The sequence below is a fragment of the Nematostella vectensis genome, chromosome 12, assembly GCF_932526225.1.
Source record: "Nematostella vectensis chromosome 12, jaNemVect1.1, whole genome shotgun sequence".
NCBI classification, from domain to species: domain Eukaryota; kingdom Metazoa; phylum Cnidaria; class Anthozoa; order Actiniaria; family Edwardsiidae; genus Nematostella; species Nematostella vectensis.
In genome coordinates, this window is record NC_064045.1 from 13,649,512 (window position 1) to 13,661,056 (window position 11,545).

At 39.4% G+C, this 11,545-nt stretch overlaps 2 protein-coding genes across 2 annotated transcripts; both read right to left on the reverse strand.

The window, feature by feature from the left end:
• Positions 1 to 363: 363 nt before the first annotated feature.
• Positions 364 to 3,067, reverse strand: LOC5520241 (glucokinase regulatory protein). The gene is made up of 2 exons (XM_032365230.2): positions 2,413 to 3,067; positions 364 to 2,038 (listed from the first exon to the last, which is right to left on the reverse strand). Exons 1-2 carry the CDS (start codon positions 3,053 to 3,055, stop codon positions 909 to 911), a joined length of 1,773 nt encoding a protein of 590 aa, XP_032221121.2. The 5' UTR covers positions 3,056 to 3,067; the 3' UTR covers positions 364 to 908.
• Positions 3,068 to 4,338: 1,271 nt separating this feature from the next.
• LOC5520162 (phosphoribosyl pyrophosphate synthase-associated protein 2) lies at positions 4,339 to 11,114 on the reverse strand. Its single transcript, XM_001640036.3, has 11 exons — positions 10,866 to 11,114; positions 9,464 to 9,516; positions 9,154 to 9,220; positions 8,961 to 9,046; positions 8,655 to 8,750; positions 8,083 to 8,198; positions 7,186 to 7,241; positions 6,451 to 6,617; positions 6,057 to 6,127; positions 5,696 to 5,842; positions 4,339 to 4,957 (listed from the first exon to the last, which is right to left on the reverse strand). The coding sequence occupies exons 1-11, from the start codon at positions 10,943 to 10,945 to the stop codon at positions 4,799 to 4,801; spliced, it is 1,098 nt and encodes a 365-aa protein (XP_001640086.2). The 5' UTR covers positions 10,946 to 11,114; the 3' UTR covers positions 4,339 to 4,798.
• Between the last annotated feature and the right edge of the window lie 431 nt (positions 11,115 to 11,545).

Here is an 11,545-nt window from a genome sequence, read left to right on the forward strand (position 1 = left end):
AAATTGCCATGCTAGCTGAACTATATTTTAGTGAAAGTGATATTCAGTTACACTCAGTATGTATATCAAGTCTCTGTGGTTTTAAAAAGATATATTTTTTTTAATATAAAAATGTGGAGATGGTGGTTGTGGTGGTGGTGGTGGTGGGGGGGGGGGGGGGGTGCTAATATTTGGGCGTCCGGCCTAGGTAGGGAGGGGGGGGGGGTCACGATTTTTGGGCTTGGATTTGAGGGGGGACTTGGATTTGAGGGGGGGGCAACATTTTTAAGCCCAGGGTTTTGCAAAAATGCCGGCCCAGTCCCCCCCCCAAAAAAAAATTGAGTGTGAAAATTGGACTGCATGAAAACAAGGTAAGTCCAAAAAGCCTTTGTTGAAATATTTATAAGCTATACTTCTTTGTGGAACAAATTAATCCCATACATGTTTCTGTACAGTTTGTTACAGTTTTGAATGAAAGCACAGTTTTAATTCCAACTGTTTTGCTTGATTGTATTGTACCAACATCGCAAAATCGCGAAAATAAAGTGACCTGGTTTTGTACGAAAATAGCGAAATCACGAAAATAAAGTGTCGCGAAATATCGCCATTTCAAAATCGCGATATTTTGACGTCGCGAAAATTAAGTGTAATAAGGTAACAAGTTTTAACCAATGAGATTTCAGTATTTTCACAAGCATCTGAAAGATTTCATATAAGATTTCATATAATAAACATGATATTACATGTTTGTATTTGCATTGATACAAATTTTATCTTTGAGTGTTGAGTTATTATTGAGTTATTATTGGCCTCTTATGATGAGAGAAGAACTGATTCATTTTCCATCAATGACTAGTAGCTACTAGACTGCCAACCAGGTCTCATTTGGACGTGAACTAGCAGGTTAAGTATCAAATTTGCAATCAATTTTAGAACACCTTTAAAACTTTACAATCCATAATCTGATCTTGCAGTATTACAGCAATAGTTTTGCTTTCGAGTAGTTTCCTTGCTGTGGCGACATCGTGCCTCCCTTTGGCTAGCAGTATGGCAAGGGGAACCACTTGCTCTCGCGCCATACTAGCACTGATGTGTTGTGATGTCACCATATTTATAATGCCTTTGTTTACCTCATCACATCTGTAGATGGACTTTAACAGTGCCTTAAAGGAGTCTTCTTTACTGCATGATCCAAACTTGGATATTATTGAAATTGCTCTGTGAAAAAGCTTGTTATTAGAGACTTTTAAATCTATCATGTAATTCTGTAGAACTTTTCCTTTAAGGATATGTGCTCCTGTTGATAAACAGTTAAGTACCCACTTAACTGACAATTCCAGCAAAGATTCATAATATACCAATTGAACAAGTTCAGATCCCATCTGAACCTCTGAGCTTTGCTCTACATTGAGAACAATATAAGTAATGTCATTTGCCAAGTTTATACAGTCTTTATATAGTTGAGGCAAGCAGATGACAATAATGTTTGCTTGCTGAGTGGACAATTTTATCACAACTTCCTGGAGTTTTGGAAGATGAACCCCAGACAAACACACAAACACCACACTGTCCAAACATGAGACATGAGGAAGCATGTTATTCTCAAATTCCAGAAGTGAAATATCTAAACTTAGTAACTGCCCTTCTTTGTTTCCAAGAGAAGTGAATCCCCCATCCATGAATGCTCTAATATCATGAAAGTTTGAACTGAAGGTAGGAACACATTCTGCGGCATCTAAAAGTGGTAAAAATCCAACTGAACCCCAGCTCACATAGTAAACATGTCCTTTGTTTTTCAGACTCTCCCCACATATAGAAACAGCCTCAGTGAGTTCCTTTAAATGGGAGTATGTTTCATGTAGTACATGCTTATACTCTTGTAGGAGGTCGAGTGGGCTAAGATTCATCCCTCCACCAGGGGTATTTGGTACTTGAAGATGAGCTAGAAATAAAGCTGTTTCTATTATCATCTTTGTGGCACTTCCGCCCTTCATGCGGGTTGAACCAGTGATGGCCTCTGGACCCAACACTGGATTCAAAATTATTCCATTTTTGCAATCTGAAATTCACACATGTTTGAATCAATCTTTGAGAGTAGATATACAAACACAAGAATGCAGCTAGTTAATGGGGTAGATTAAAGGTAGGGGCTAGCAACATTGTATAAAGAGACTTTACTGCTCTTGGGGGGAGAATACAATGGAATAGCTTGGATTTCTAATAAAAGAGGACAAAAGTATGGTTTTAAAAAGTATGCTTTGTTCATTGTTGTTTATGACAAATCAATAGCTTACACATGTCTGTAGCAAGGAGAGGGGGGGGGGGGGGGGGGGGTAAAGCCTCAGTCATTCCTTGTACTCTCCAGGGGTGTGGGGAGGAGGGATGTACCCCCTCTCCACCCTACCCCTAATTGCTATGGTCCTGATACAATACCTTGTAGTTTACAAGCCACATCATAGAACGTCTTGGACCAGCCCTCAATTGGTGCTTTCCTGGACATATGTACTGGGTTAAACCCTACCAATACAGAGGTGAACAAGTCTGGGTTATCCAAACAATAGTCCAGCTGACCAGCAACATAAGGTGCTGATAATCCACACGTGACACCGATATACAAGACGTTGGCGTGCCCCTTACACAAAGCAATCAGATCAGCCTGACCCTGTTCCCAGTCATCTTCGGGGATTTCCCTCGAAGAAAAGAGAGCTTCGTCCCCTCCGGATATTAAATAATCGTATGGATTGGCACCAAGCGATCCCTGTGACTTCGCTAGGGCGTTGAATTTCTTAGATGTTGCAAATGCTAGCCTCCCTGATGTTCCGCAGCCAGAAATCACTATAAGACCTCGGTTCTTCAGTACACGAAGACAAGCTTTTGCCAACTGGGAAACTACGTGTATTGTGTCTTCACATAACATGGACGGGTAGTTATTCCATCCATCGAAAAGTTCTTTGTCGCATTGGTAAAGTTTGCTCACTATTTCTCCGGGGTCACTAGTATCTATATCGAGAGTGAGCTTGTTTGAGAGTTCTGTAATCGGTTCTACTGCCTCTTCCGCCATTACATAAAACCGCATATGCGAACATTGCTCAGCGGTGTACCTGTCAACACAAGGGTCCTATAAGGTGACAGGGTGGGGGAGGGGGAGGGGGGTGTGATGATGTTCGACCCTGATGTGGTGTGTAGAAAAAAACACTTTGTGAAACTGGGATTTGCCATTGTTTTTGCTTCGAGGACGAATTTGAATACCCTAAAAACCCGGAGGCTCTCTCTCTCAGTATATTAGAATCTCTTGTTGATATGGGTCTTGGTGATGTTATCCCCTTGGGAGTAATGGTATGGAATGTAACAGCATAAGTACCGTTTCACCACAATTGTAATTCACCTGAGATCACACAACCGTCAGTTTTTTCAGGTGGGTCAATTTTTTCTTAACGCATGTGTTAGTACAATTTAGAGAATTGGTATAAGTTTATACATTGTAAGGCGTCGTTAGATAGCCGTCGATGATCCACGTGTGATTCTCTCTCAACTTGTTGTTGTCTTTATTATATAAAGTAGAAATATTTTTATTCGCCTGAGCGTAGCGAAAGAGAATATAAGTTTTTTTCTATTTCTACTTTTTAAAGTAACAGGGGCTGATAAAGCAGAGTTTCAACCTGTGAACCCCAGGGTAGGATGAAACAACTCCCTGGTTAGTCATTTCTTTGTTATGGCTTTCAATCAGTATTGGAATCTGGTAATGGCTATGTAAAGGCCATCGCCGATGGTATTGGTATTTTGCTAGGGATGGCTGACCCACGAACATCTCAAGTCACCAGATAGAGATATTTTATTTGGAATTGGTAATACATTTTTTATTTGGAATTGGTATGCATAGTCATTGTATATTGATTGACATCCAAATATTATTACAGATAAAAATAACACACTAATTGTACGGTATTTTAAGTTTGACAGCGATATTGATCCCGTAGGGAGAAGCAGTCATTTATGAATTTAGCGATTTTTCGGTGCACTGTGACGTTAATGCCAGTATAATTAATAAGAAAATGAAAAACGCTTCCATCGGATATTCTAGTGAATTTTACGTTTTCTATTCTTCTATGGTTTAAGTCAATTCTTCCCACTTCTCTTTATACAAAGGGCAGCTGTCTGTCTGTCTGTCTGTCTGTCTGTGACAGGGAGAGGAGGGTATAGAATCTAGTTATTTTCGCCTGTCCGTGTTTAGCAGGAGACACCACTTGGCTCGAAAAACATTGTGGCTTTTTATAGACTGCTTTTTACCAAATAGACCAAGAGCATCTGACCAAGTCCCGGGTTCATAGTTGTATTCAAGAAACTAAGGTACCAGATAAGTAGTTTTTAGTAGATTTAATTCCGAATATCTACCGATGTTACAATAACGAGAATACAATGCAAAGTACATATATACAATATAGGGTCTTTAACCTGTCCGAGTGCCCCTGTTCCGTAGATGATTCTATGACAGTTGTAGTTGTAAAAGCAACGGGAACGGCCAGCATTGAAAAGCCCGCTATGTAGAGACTGCTCGAGAAGTATCTGGTTTCTTTCTAGACTTACAGAAGGCGCCGGTAATGACTATTGGTCCCCATAGCAACCACAGTTATGCAACGGGGACTACATCTAAGTTTGTACAAGGCCTAAAGTGTTTTTTAAACACTTTTTCTAGAGCTAATAGTTCTGAATGGATATATCTATTGTAATTTTAATTCTGAACTTTTTTTTTTGGGGGGGGGGGGGAGTTACTCTTCTACAAGCATTACATATGAAAACCTACGCTATTAAATATTGATGCTTAGTCCTCAAGCGGTACATTTCTGAACAAGTAACCCATAGATTCTCCATTGTGAATTCTGCGAACTGCTTCGGCGAGAAGTTGGCTGATATCTATGGTCTTGATCTTGCTGCAGCGAGCAACTTTGGAATCATGGGGCACGGTGTTCGTCACAACGACCTGAAAAACAATGAAAAACAAGTCCCGAGAGGAAGAGGAAACAAGTTATAAGAATGTCAATCAATTACTCAGTGACTCGTGCCTCGCACTAAGAATTCACGTGACTTGAACTGAGAAATCATGTGATTTTGCACTAAGAAATCACGTGACTTGTACTAAGAAACCAAGTGACTTGCACTAAGAAATTACGTGACTTGCACTAAAAGATTACGTGACTTGCAATAAGGAATCACGCGACTTGCACTAAGAAAACACGTGACTTGCAATAAGAAATCACGGACTTGCACTAAGAAATAACGTGACTTGCACTAAGAAATCACCTGACTTGCACTAGGAAATCACGTGATTTGCACTCAGAAATTACGTGACTTTTTAGGCGGCAAACTCACACCAAAATAACCACAGGGATAGCTTCAGTCGTTTCACCAGAAAGCGACGAAAAAATAAAATATTTCAATAAAAATAAGCAGTATCTTGGCATAGATCCGCCTAGATTAGTTCCAGTCTGGAACTCATCATAGGGAACCCAGGAAGTCCTGGCGATCGAGCACACAGCAAGCCCTTTCTTTCTCACGCGCTCCATGTGTGCCCGATCTCTGCGACGACCTGGGTCCACTAGGATGAGTTCCAGACTACTTGCGAATCAGTGAAACTGATCTGTAAAGTTATAGCTAGAAAATAATAGATTCGACTTGACTTTTGAAAAGGCGTGGTCTAAGGTTCTCTGCTGTCACTCACCTCGTCGATCTCAGAGCCTTCAATCAACTCAGGGGCGCTACCAGACAACAGGCCATGCGTTACCATCACATAGATCTTGTATGCTCCTCTGTCGCGCAACAGCCTTGCGGCGTCCACGAAAGTGGTAGCGTCATCAATCATGTCATCCTGAGGAAGTGGAAACGAGTTTAAAGAATCTCGATCAACCACTCAGCTGCTGTTGTTTACATTTCAAATTACAATGGCCGCTTTAATATATATTTTCGAAATAACCATCCACAATTGAAGTCAGATATTTCAGTAAGAAATAAGTTTCATATTCTATCACTTGTGTCATGAATGACACTCAGTCGACAAAGTACAGTAAACTCATTACACTTACCACAATAATTGCTATTTTCCCTCCAACATCACCAACAACATTCATTGGAGGTTTTTCTTTAGGAAGAAAACCTGAAAATAAAATGAACCAATCGCATTAGTAATCAAAGCTTTAAAGATTGGGGTCTCAATTGCAAACTTCATTTTTGTCATTTTCAATGTACAAATATCAGTATAATATCATTCTTGAAAATATCATTACCATAGTCAATCTTATACTTTGTTGTAGGATCGATTCAATTTCAAAGTGATTCAAGCTAATTTAATTTGCTATAGAAATATTGTAAAGTATATCTCATTACTTGGATTTGTTTTTATGCCACTATAAAATTTAACATAATCCCTCACACAAGTCCGGTCAAACATCATTACTGTTACAGATAACTGGAACACACCTGGGACATTTAATTCGTTTTCAAGAGGCACAAAGTTGAACCCAATAGAATTCTCTGGTTTTGGTGGAGGTGATTGTCTACCATCACACTGGTCGCCTTCCGACTCCTTCTGCTCTCCGTGTATGACAGCTATCCCTAGCCTAAGGCGCTCCGCAAATGAAGTGGCCCTATGAACAAGCTATATCAATTACATTTGCAATTTCAACCAAATGTTTGTGGTATACACCTAAGAAAGCCTTGTCAGCACAAAGGGCAAATGGTGAATGGAGTTCTGCAATCAAGGGAACAATATGTATCTCAGGGATCTCAATAAAATTCTATCCATCAAAGTTCTTCTGTTATCACTGGAGATTTATTCTGACTTTAATCCTGGCTAATCTAGGCGACATGTCAAGTGTGACATGTAGTGTGCATCATGTCTCCTTAATGTTTCCTAGTTTAGCCAACACCAAAAACATGTACTGTAGTGGGTAACAAATTTTGAAGAGCACAACACGAAAAATGTTTCTCAGCTATCCTAGAAGGGAAGGGGGGAGTTGCACAGTCATAGTTTAACCATAAGGAAAAGTATATTTGATTATCTGTCAATAAGAAATGAACAACTCATTATTTTCATTCGAGTAGACCTTCCAGTTGAGAGAGACAGTCATTCCAAAATCCACAAACCCATACGATAATTATTTATATTTTCATTGAAGCGCAGCTCCCCTTCCCCTTTTGGGCGTGGTTACATACCTTTGAGCAGAAGCAGGATTCTTGGCAACAATGACGGCATTTCGGCAATCTGGCACCTGACGACAGGACGGAAAAACGTGACGTGACGTGACGCTTCAAATAAGCCCATTTCACATCGAATAAGGCGGAGAATTTCTCCGAGTACTTAGTAACTTATAGCAAACAAAATATCAAGTGCGACTTAAATTGAAACAAAATATCAAGTGCGACTTAAATTGATGCGACTTTTTGAAAAGTGTCATTGAAATTTGAGCTTTTCGTCCCTGAGCTCATACATAGCGCAAGGATGATCAAGGAAAAATTTTCTTAAAAAGCGAAAATCTGGTTATGTGCACTTCGGCCTCACGATATTTGTGTTTTGAAAATCAGTCCTTAATACAAGGAACCTATAGCCATTGTAAGAAATTGTGTCTTCTCTCTCTATCTGGAATTGCGCGTTTTCCAGGTTTTTCTGTCATGTCACACCTGACAAGATATGTACATGAAGATATCTTTATTTGATTACTATATCTACAGAAGCACCAAGCAAAAATTATACAAATCTAGGTGCCCCTCATTTTTTAGAGTGGAGTTGTTGCACTTGATTGAGGGGAGGGGTTAATTGTGGAGGCACTGATTAAATAAATATGGTTGGCTCTCTTAAAGTTCAAAGCCAGGTTAAAGCTGTGTGTTTCCTCCTAAACTCAAACTCCAAGTGTTGACAACTTGTCAATAACATCTATTGTTATTACCCAAACAGCAGCAATACAAGCACCTTAAACTAAAATCTAAACTTGCACACTGTAACAATTTGTTTCAAGTAAAATTATGTTAAAAATAAAATGAGAATAAAGACTATTATTTTGTTTACCAAAATCAATCAAATTGACTCTAAAGAGAGTATAGGCATGTACACACCGATTCATTGATGTAATGTACAATGAATGGTGAGGCCCTCAGGTTGTCAACAGGTATGTCGTAGAAGCCTTGGATCTCTTTGGAATGCAAGTCCATAGTGATGATGCTGGTTAGACCTGAAAAGGAATTTAAAACAGCTGCTTACGCGCACGCTTGTTCTGATTTGATCGCTTTCCTTTAAACCTGAAATGGGTGAAAAGTAAAAACTGAACAAACTTTGGCAAAATGCTAGGATAGGAATTCAAAATTGGCTTTTCAGAAAGTTTGAGTGAACCATAACTCAATTTCATTTGCACCTGCGTCGCACCTCACCAATTATTAACATCTAGAAGCATTGGTGATGACATTGGCCAAAGATCAGATCGACCGCACGCTTAAATGGGCTACTTAACGGGTTTCAATTTTAACGATTTTTTTAAAACACTTACCCGCGAGAGGCCTAAAGAGGTCAAAACTCCTGCTGGCCACATCAATTTTAGTATCCCTAAGCATTAATATTTATATTTTCTACCAAGCATGTGTAACTTCTGGAGGAAAATCCCCCACCACCACCCTGTAGTCTAAAAACTTACCAGATTTTCCCAAGAGGGAGGCCATGAGCTTTGCAGGGATCGCACCACGCTTATGCATCTTACTCTGCTTGGAATACGGCAAATATGGGATAACACCTGTAAGATGTAACCATAGGCAAAATATGAGAAATAGATTTGATATTCAGAGAAGTCTTCCTAAAAAAAAATGTTTTCTTCTATTTTCATCAGATCATCATCAATCATTAGAACCCAGAATGGTCAACATGAGACTTGTCATCGTTATGTACATAACCCACTCATATAGTATGTTTTCTTGTTAGCTGTAACATTTGCATAAACACGTACCCACAATCCTCCTTGCGCTGGCATTCCTGCATGCATATGCCATGATGAGTAGCTCCATTAATGCATTATTACAAGTTGTTTCTTCCCTGAATGAACAAGATAATGAGAATTAGCAGCAATCTGATTTAAGCCCTGAAAACCTTTTAAAGTAAAAGTTATTGTATGTGTGCATTTTCAATTAGTGATGACTCACCCCTGTCCAGTTTGGATGATAAAAACATCGCGCCCTCTCACAGACACACCAATATGCACTTTGGACTCTAATAATCAACAACACAAAGTATAAAAACACTATCTTTAAATTGTAAATTGATGCTGAAAAGTGACTGTGCACTACAGGGCAACACTCTGGCGTGCTGGCGTGCCGCCCACGCTCCTGTAATCGGCTTTACTGTTGTAGTGGCTGCCCAGACTTTGTCTGGGATGTTACCACTTAAATGTGTAAAACAGAAGACAAATAAATAAATAGGGATAAAAGAAAACAGGCATAGAATAACACTCACCTTTATTGGCAAATTGTCCCACATGGACAGGAGCAGGCAGAACACCTAGTCTCCTGGAAAACATGATACAGTACAATCAGTTAAGAGGTTTTTGAAAAAGTGGAGAGTGTACGTGATAACAGTTTACAACGGTTTGCAAAGCTCATGCTCATTTTGTATGCACGCTCTATTTCATTTCCGGTTGGATTATTTCCGGGAACATCACATGGTATGTATGGTGAAAGAAGATGGCGGATTTGCAGGTGCATGTGGCGTGGAGCATGCTCGAGGATCCAGTGTACTTTGCCAGCGCTCCCAAAGGTCATGGTCTTGGAGTTGCTTGCAGAGTTTCTTGAATGGAATGAAATGTAGGGACAATAACGGACCGTTGTTTGTTTATCTCACTTGGATGGTGGTCATGTATTGGTTTTGCTGGAATCCCATGTGGTTTACCTGCTACACTGTAGATATGTTTGACAGAAAACGAACTGTGTTGCATAGGACATGTTGAAGTAAGGGTTACTCCTATTGTGGACAAGAGAAACATTTATTCTTGATAGCTGTGTACTATTGCTTGAGTGTAATTAAAACATCTGCCGAGTTAGACCGCCTTATGATGTTTTAATGATGAGATATAAGTATTGCGATTTTTAGTGAGGTCATCATTAACGTCATGCTCAGTTGACATATCGTTATACCCCCCTTGACACCTACATGACATCTGCCAAGTTTGGTTGTCTAATGTTGTTTCTATAAGTCAAAATTATAAGTTATAACATTTATGGGCGACCTGTTCTTACATTTATGGTTAACATGTTTTTTAACAAGGATGCTACATTTTTCTAAACCTGGATTTCTTTTTATTATTACAGTATTTGCTTATCTATTTGACACCCATAAAGACCTGTAGGTAACGACAAAAGGATTCTCTAAGTGCAACTAAAATAAATGTATAAAGAATATAAAAGCTTTAGTCATAATGTAATGGTATCCCATAAAGATAAGATAGCTATAGATATAATAAAATGAGTTTGTAATGACCGTTTTGCACCTGTACAGATACAACTATTCATATCATCAACTACTTAATTTGTGACAAAATTTACAGAACATAACACAGATAAAATACACAAAATTTAGGCTATAGCAATATTTGAACTACCTGTATAATTACATCAATTTTAAGGCGAAGTAAAAGTAAAGACACAGTCTAGCATAGCTCATAAACAGCAGTCATGCTGCACGGCAAAACACCATAGCAAGCTCAAGCTCATACAAGCAAATCGAAGTAGAATACCATATTTTTAATGTTAAAAAAATCCGGGATAATAAAATTGAATATGTACACAGAAATACGCATGATAGAAACGTTAAGGTAACGATAAGTTAGGCACGAACAAGACAGAATGGCAAAGCTTCTCACCTTGCGATCGACTCTGACAGCTCCTTCGCCGTGTTGAGCGAAAACACGAGAACGCCCCCTTGGGTCGGGTCCACGGCCATTTGGAGGGCCGAAATTCAACGCAGACACTTAAGTTCTCAGTAGATCAGCGATACTGGGGTATTCACTGTGCGCCGTTTTGCAATATTATCGCTTAGTTTATCAGTCAATCTGTTTTTCTTGCCACGAAATGGCTGATCATCCGCACGTGGCTCATGGGCGGCCAGCGGATGCTACCTATTTTCCCGGCAAATAAATTTTTTTCACAGGTAACCCAAGAAAAATTGTATATTTTATTTGAATCGGACAGCTTTTCGAAGAAACTTGACTTTGAAAACAAGGGAACAAGCATGAAAGTGAGATGGTAAAGCAAAAAAAAGTTACAATAAAAAACTTGCGCACACTCTATTACTGCGTTCACACTAGGGACGAAACAGGATTACAAGTATAGACAGCGAGGTGCGTACGTACACATGTGCGCACGCACTTGGCTACCTCAAAAGGGGACATTTCTTATAGAAGGATCTGTCAAGTACTATATACTTTGTCCATATGATGCATGGAATATAGCCTTTACCGAACAACGGAGAACAGGGGGGGAGCAAGGATGAGCAATGAATATAACCTTTTCGCAAAAACTGAGAACGTAATGTAATAATTGT

Coding starts and splice junctions, on each gene's coding strand:
- LOC5520241 (XM_032365230.2), bottom strand. CDS start 3,055: ATGCGGTTTTATGTAATGGCGGAAGAGGCAGTAGAACCGATTACAGAA. Junction 2,039..2,412: donor TGTGGCTTGTAAACTACAAG/GTATTGTATCAG, acceptor TGTGAATTTCAG/ATTGCAAAAATGGAATAATT.
- LOC5520162 (XM_001640036.3), bottom strand. CDS start 10,945: ATGGCCGTGGACCCGACCCAAGGGGGCGTTCTCGTGTTTTCGCTCAAC. Junction 9,047..9,153: donor ATCATCCAAACTGGACAGGG/GTGAGTCATCAC, acceptor TTGTTCATTCAG/GGAAGAAACAACTTGTAATA. Junction 4,958..5,695: donor AAGGCTCTGAGATCGACGAG/GTGAGTGACAGC, acceptor ATTGTTTTTCAG/GTCGTTGTGACGAACACCGT.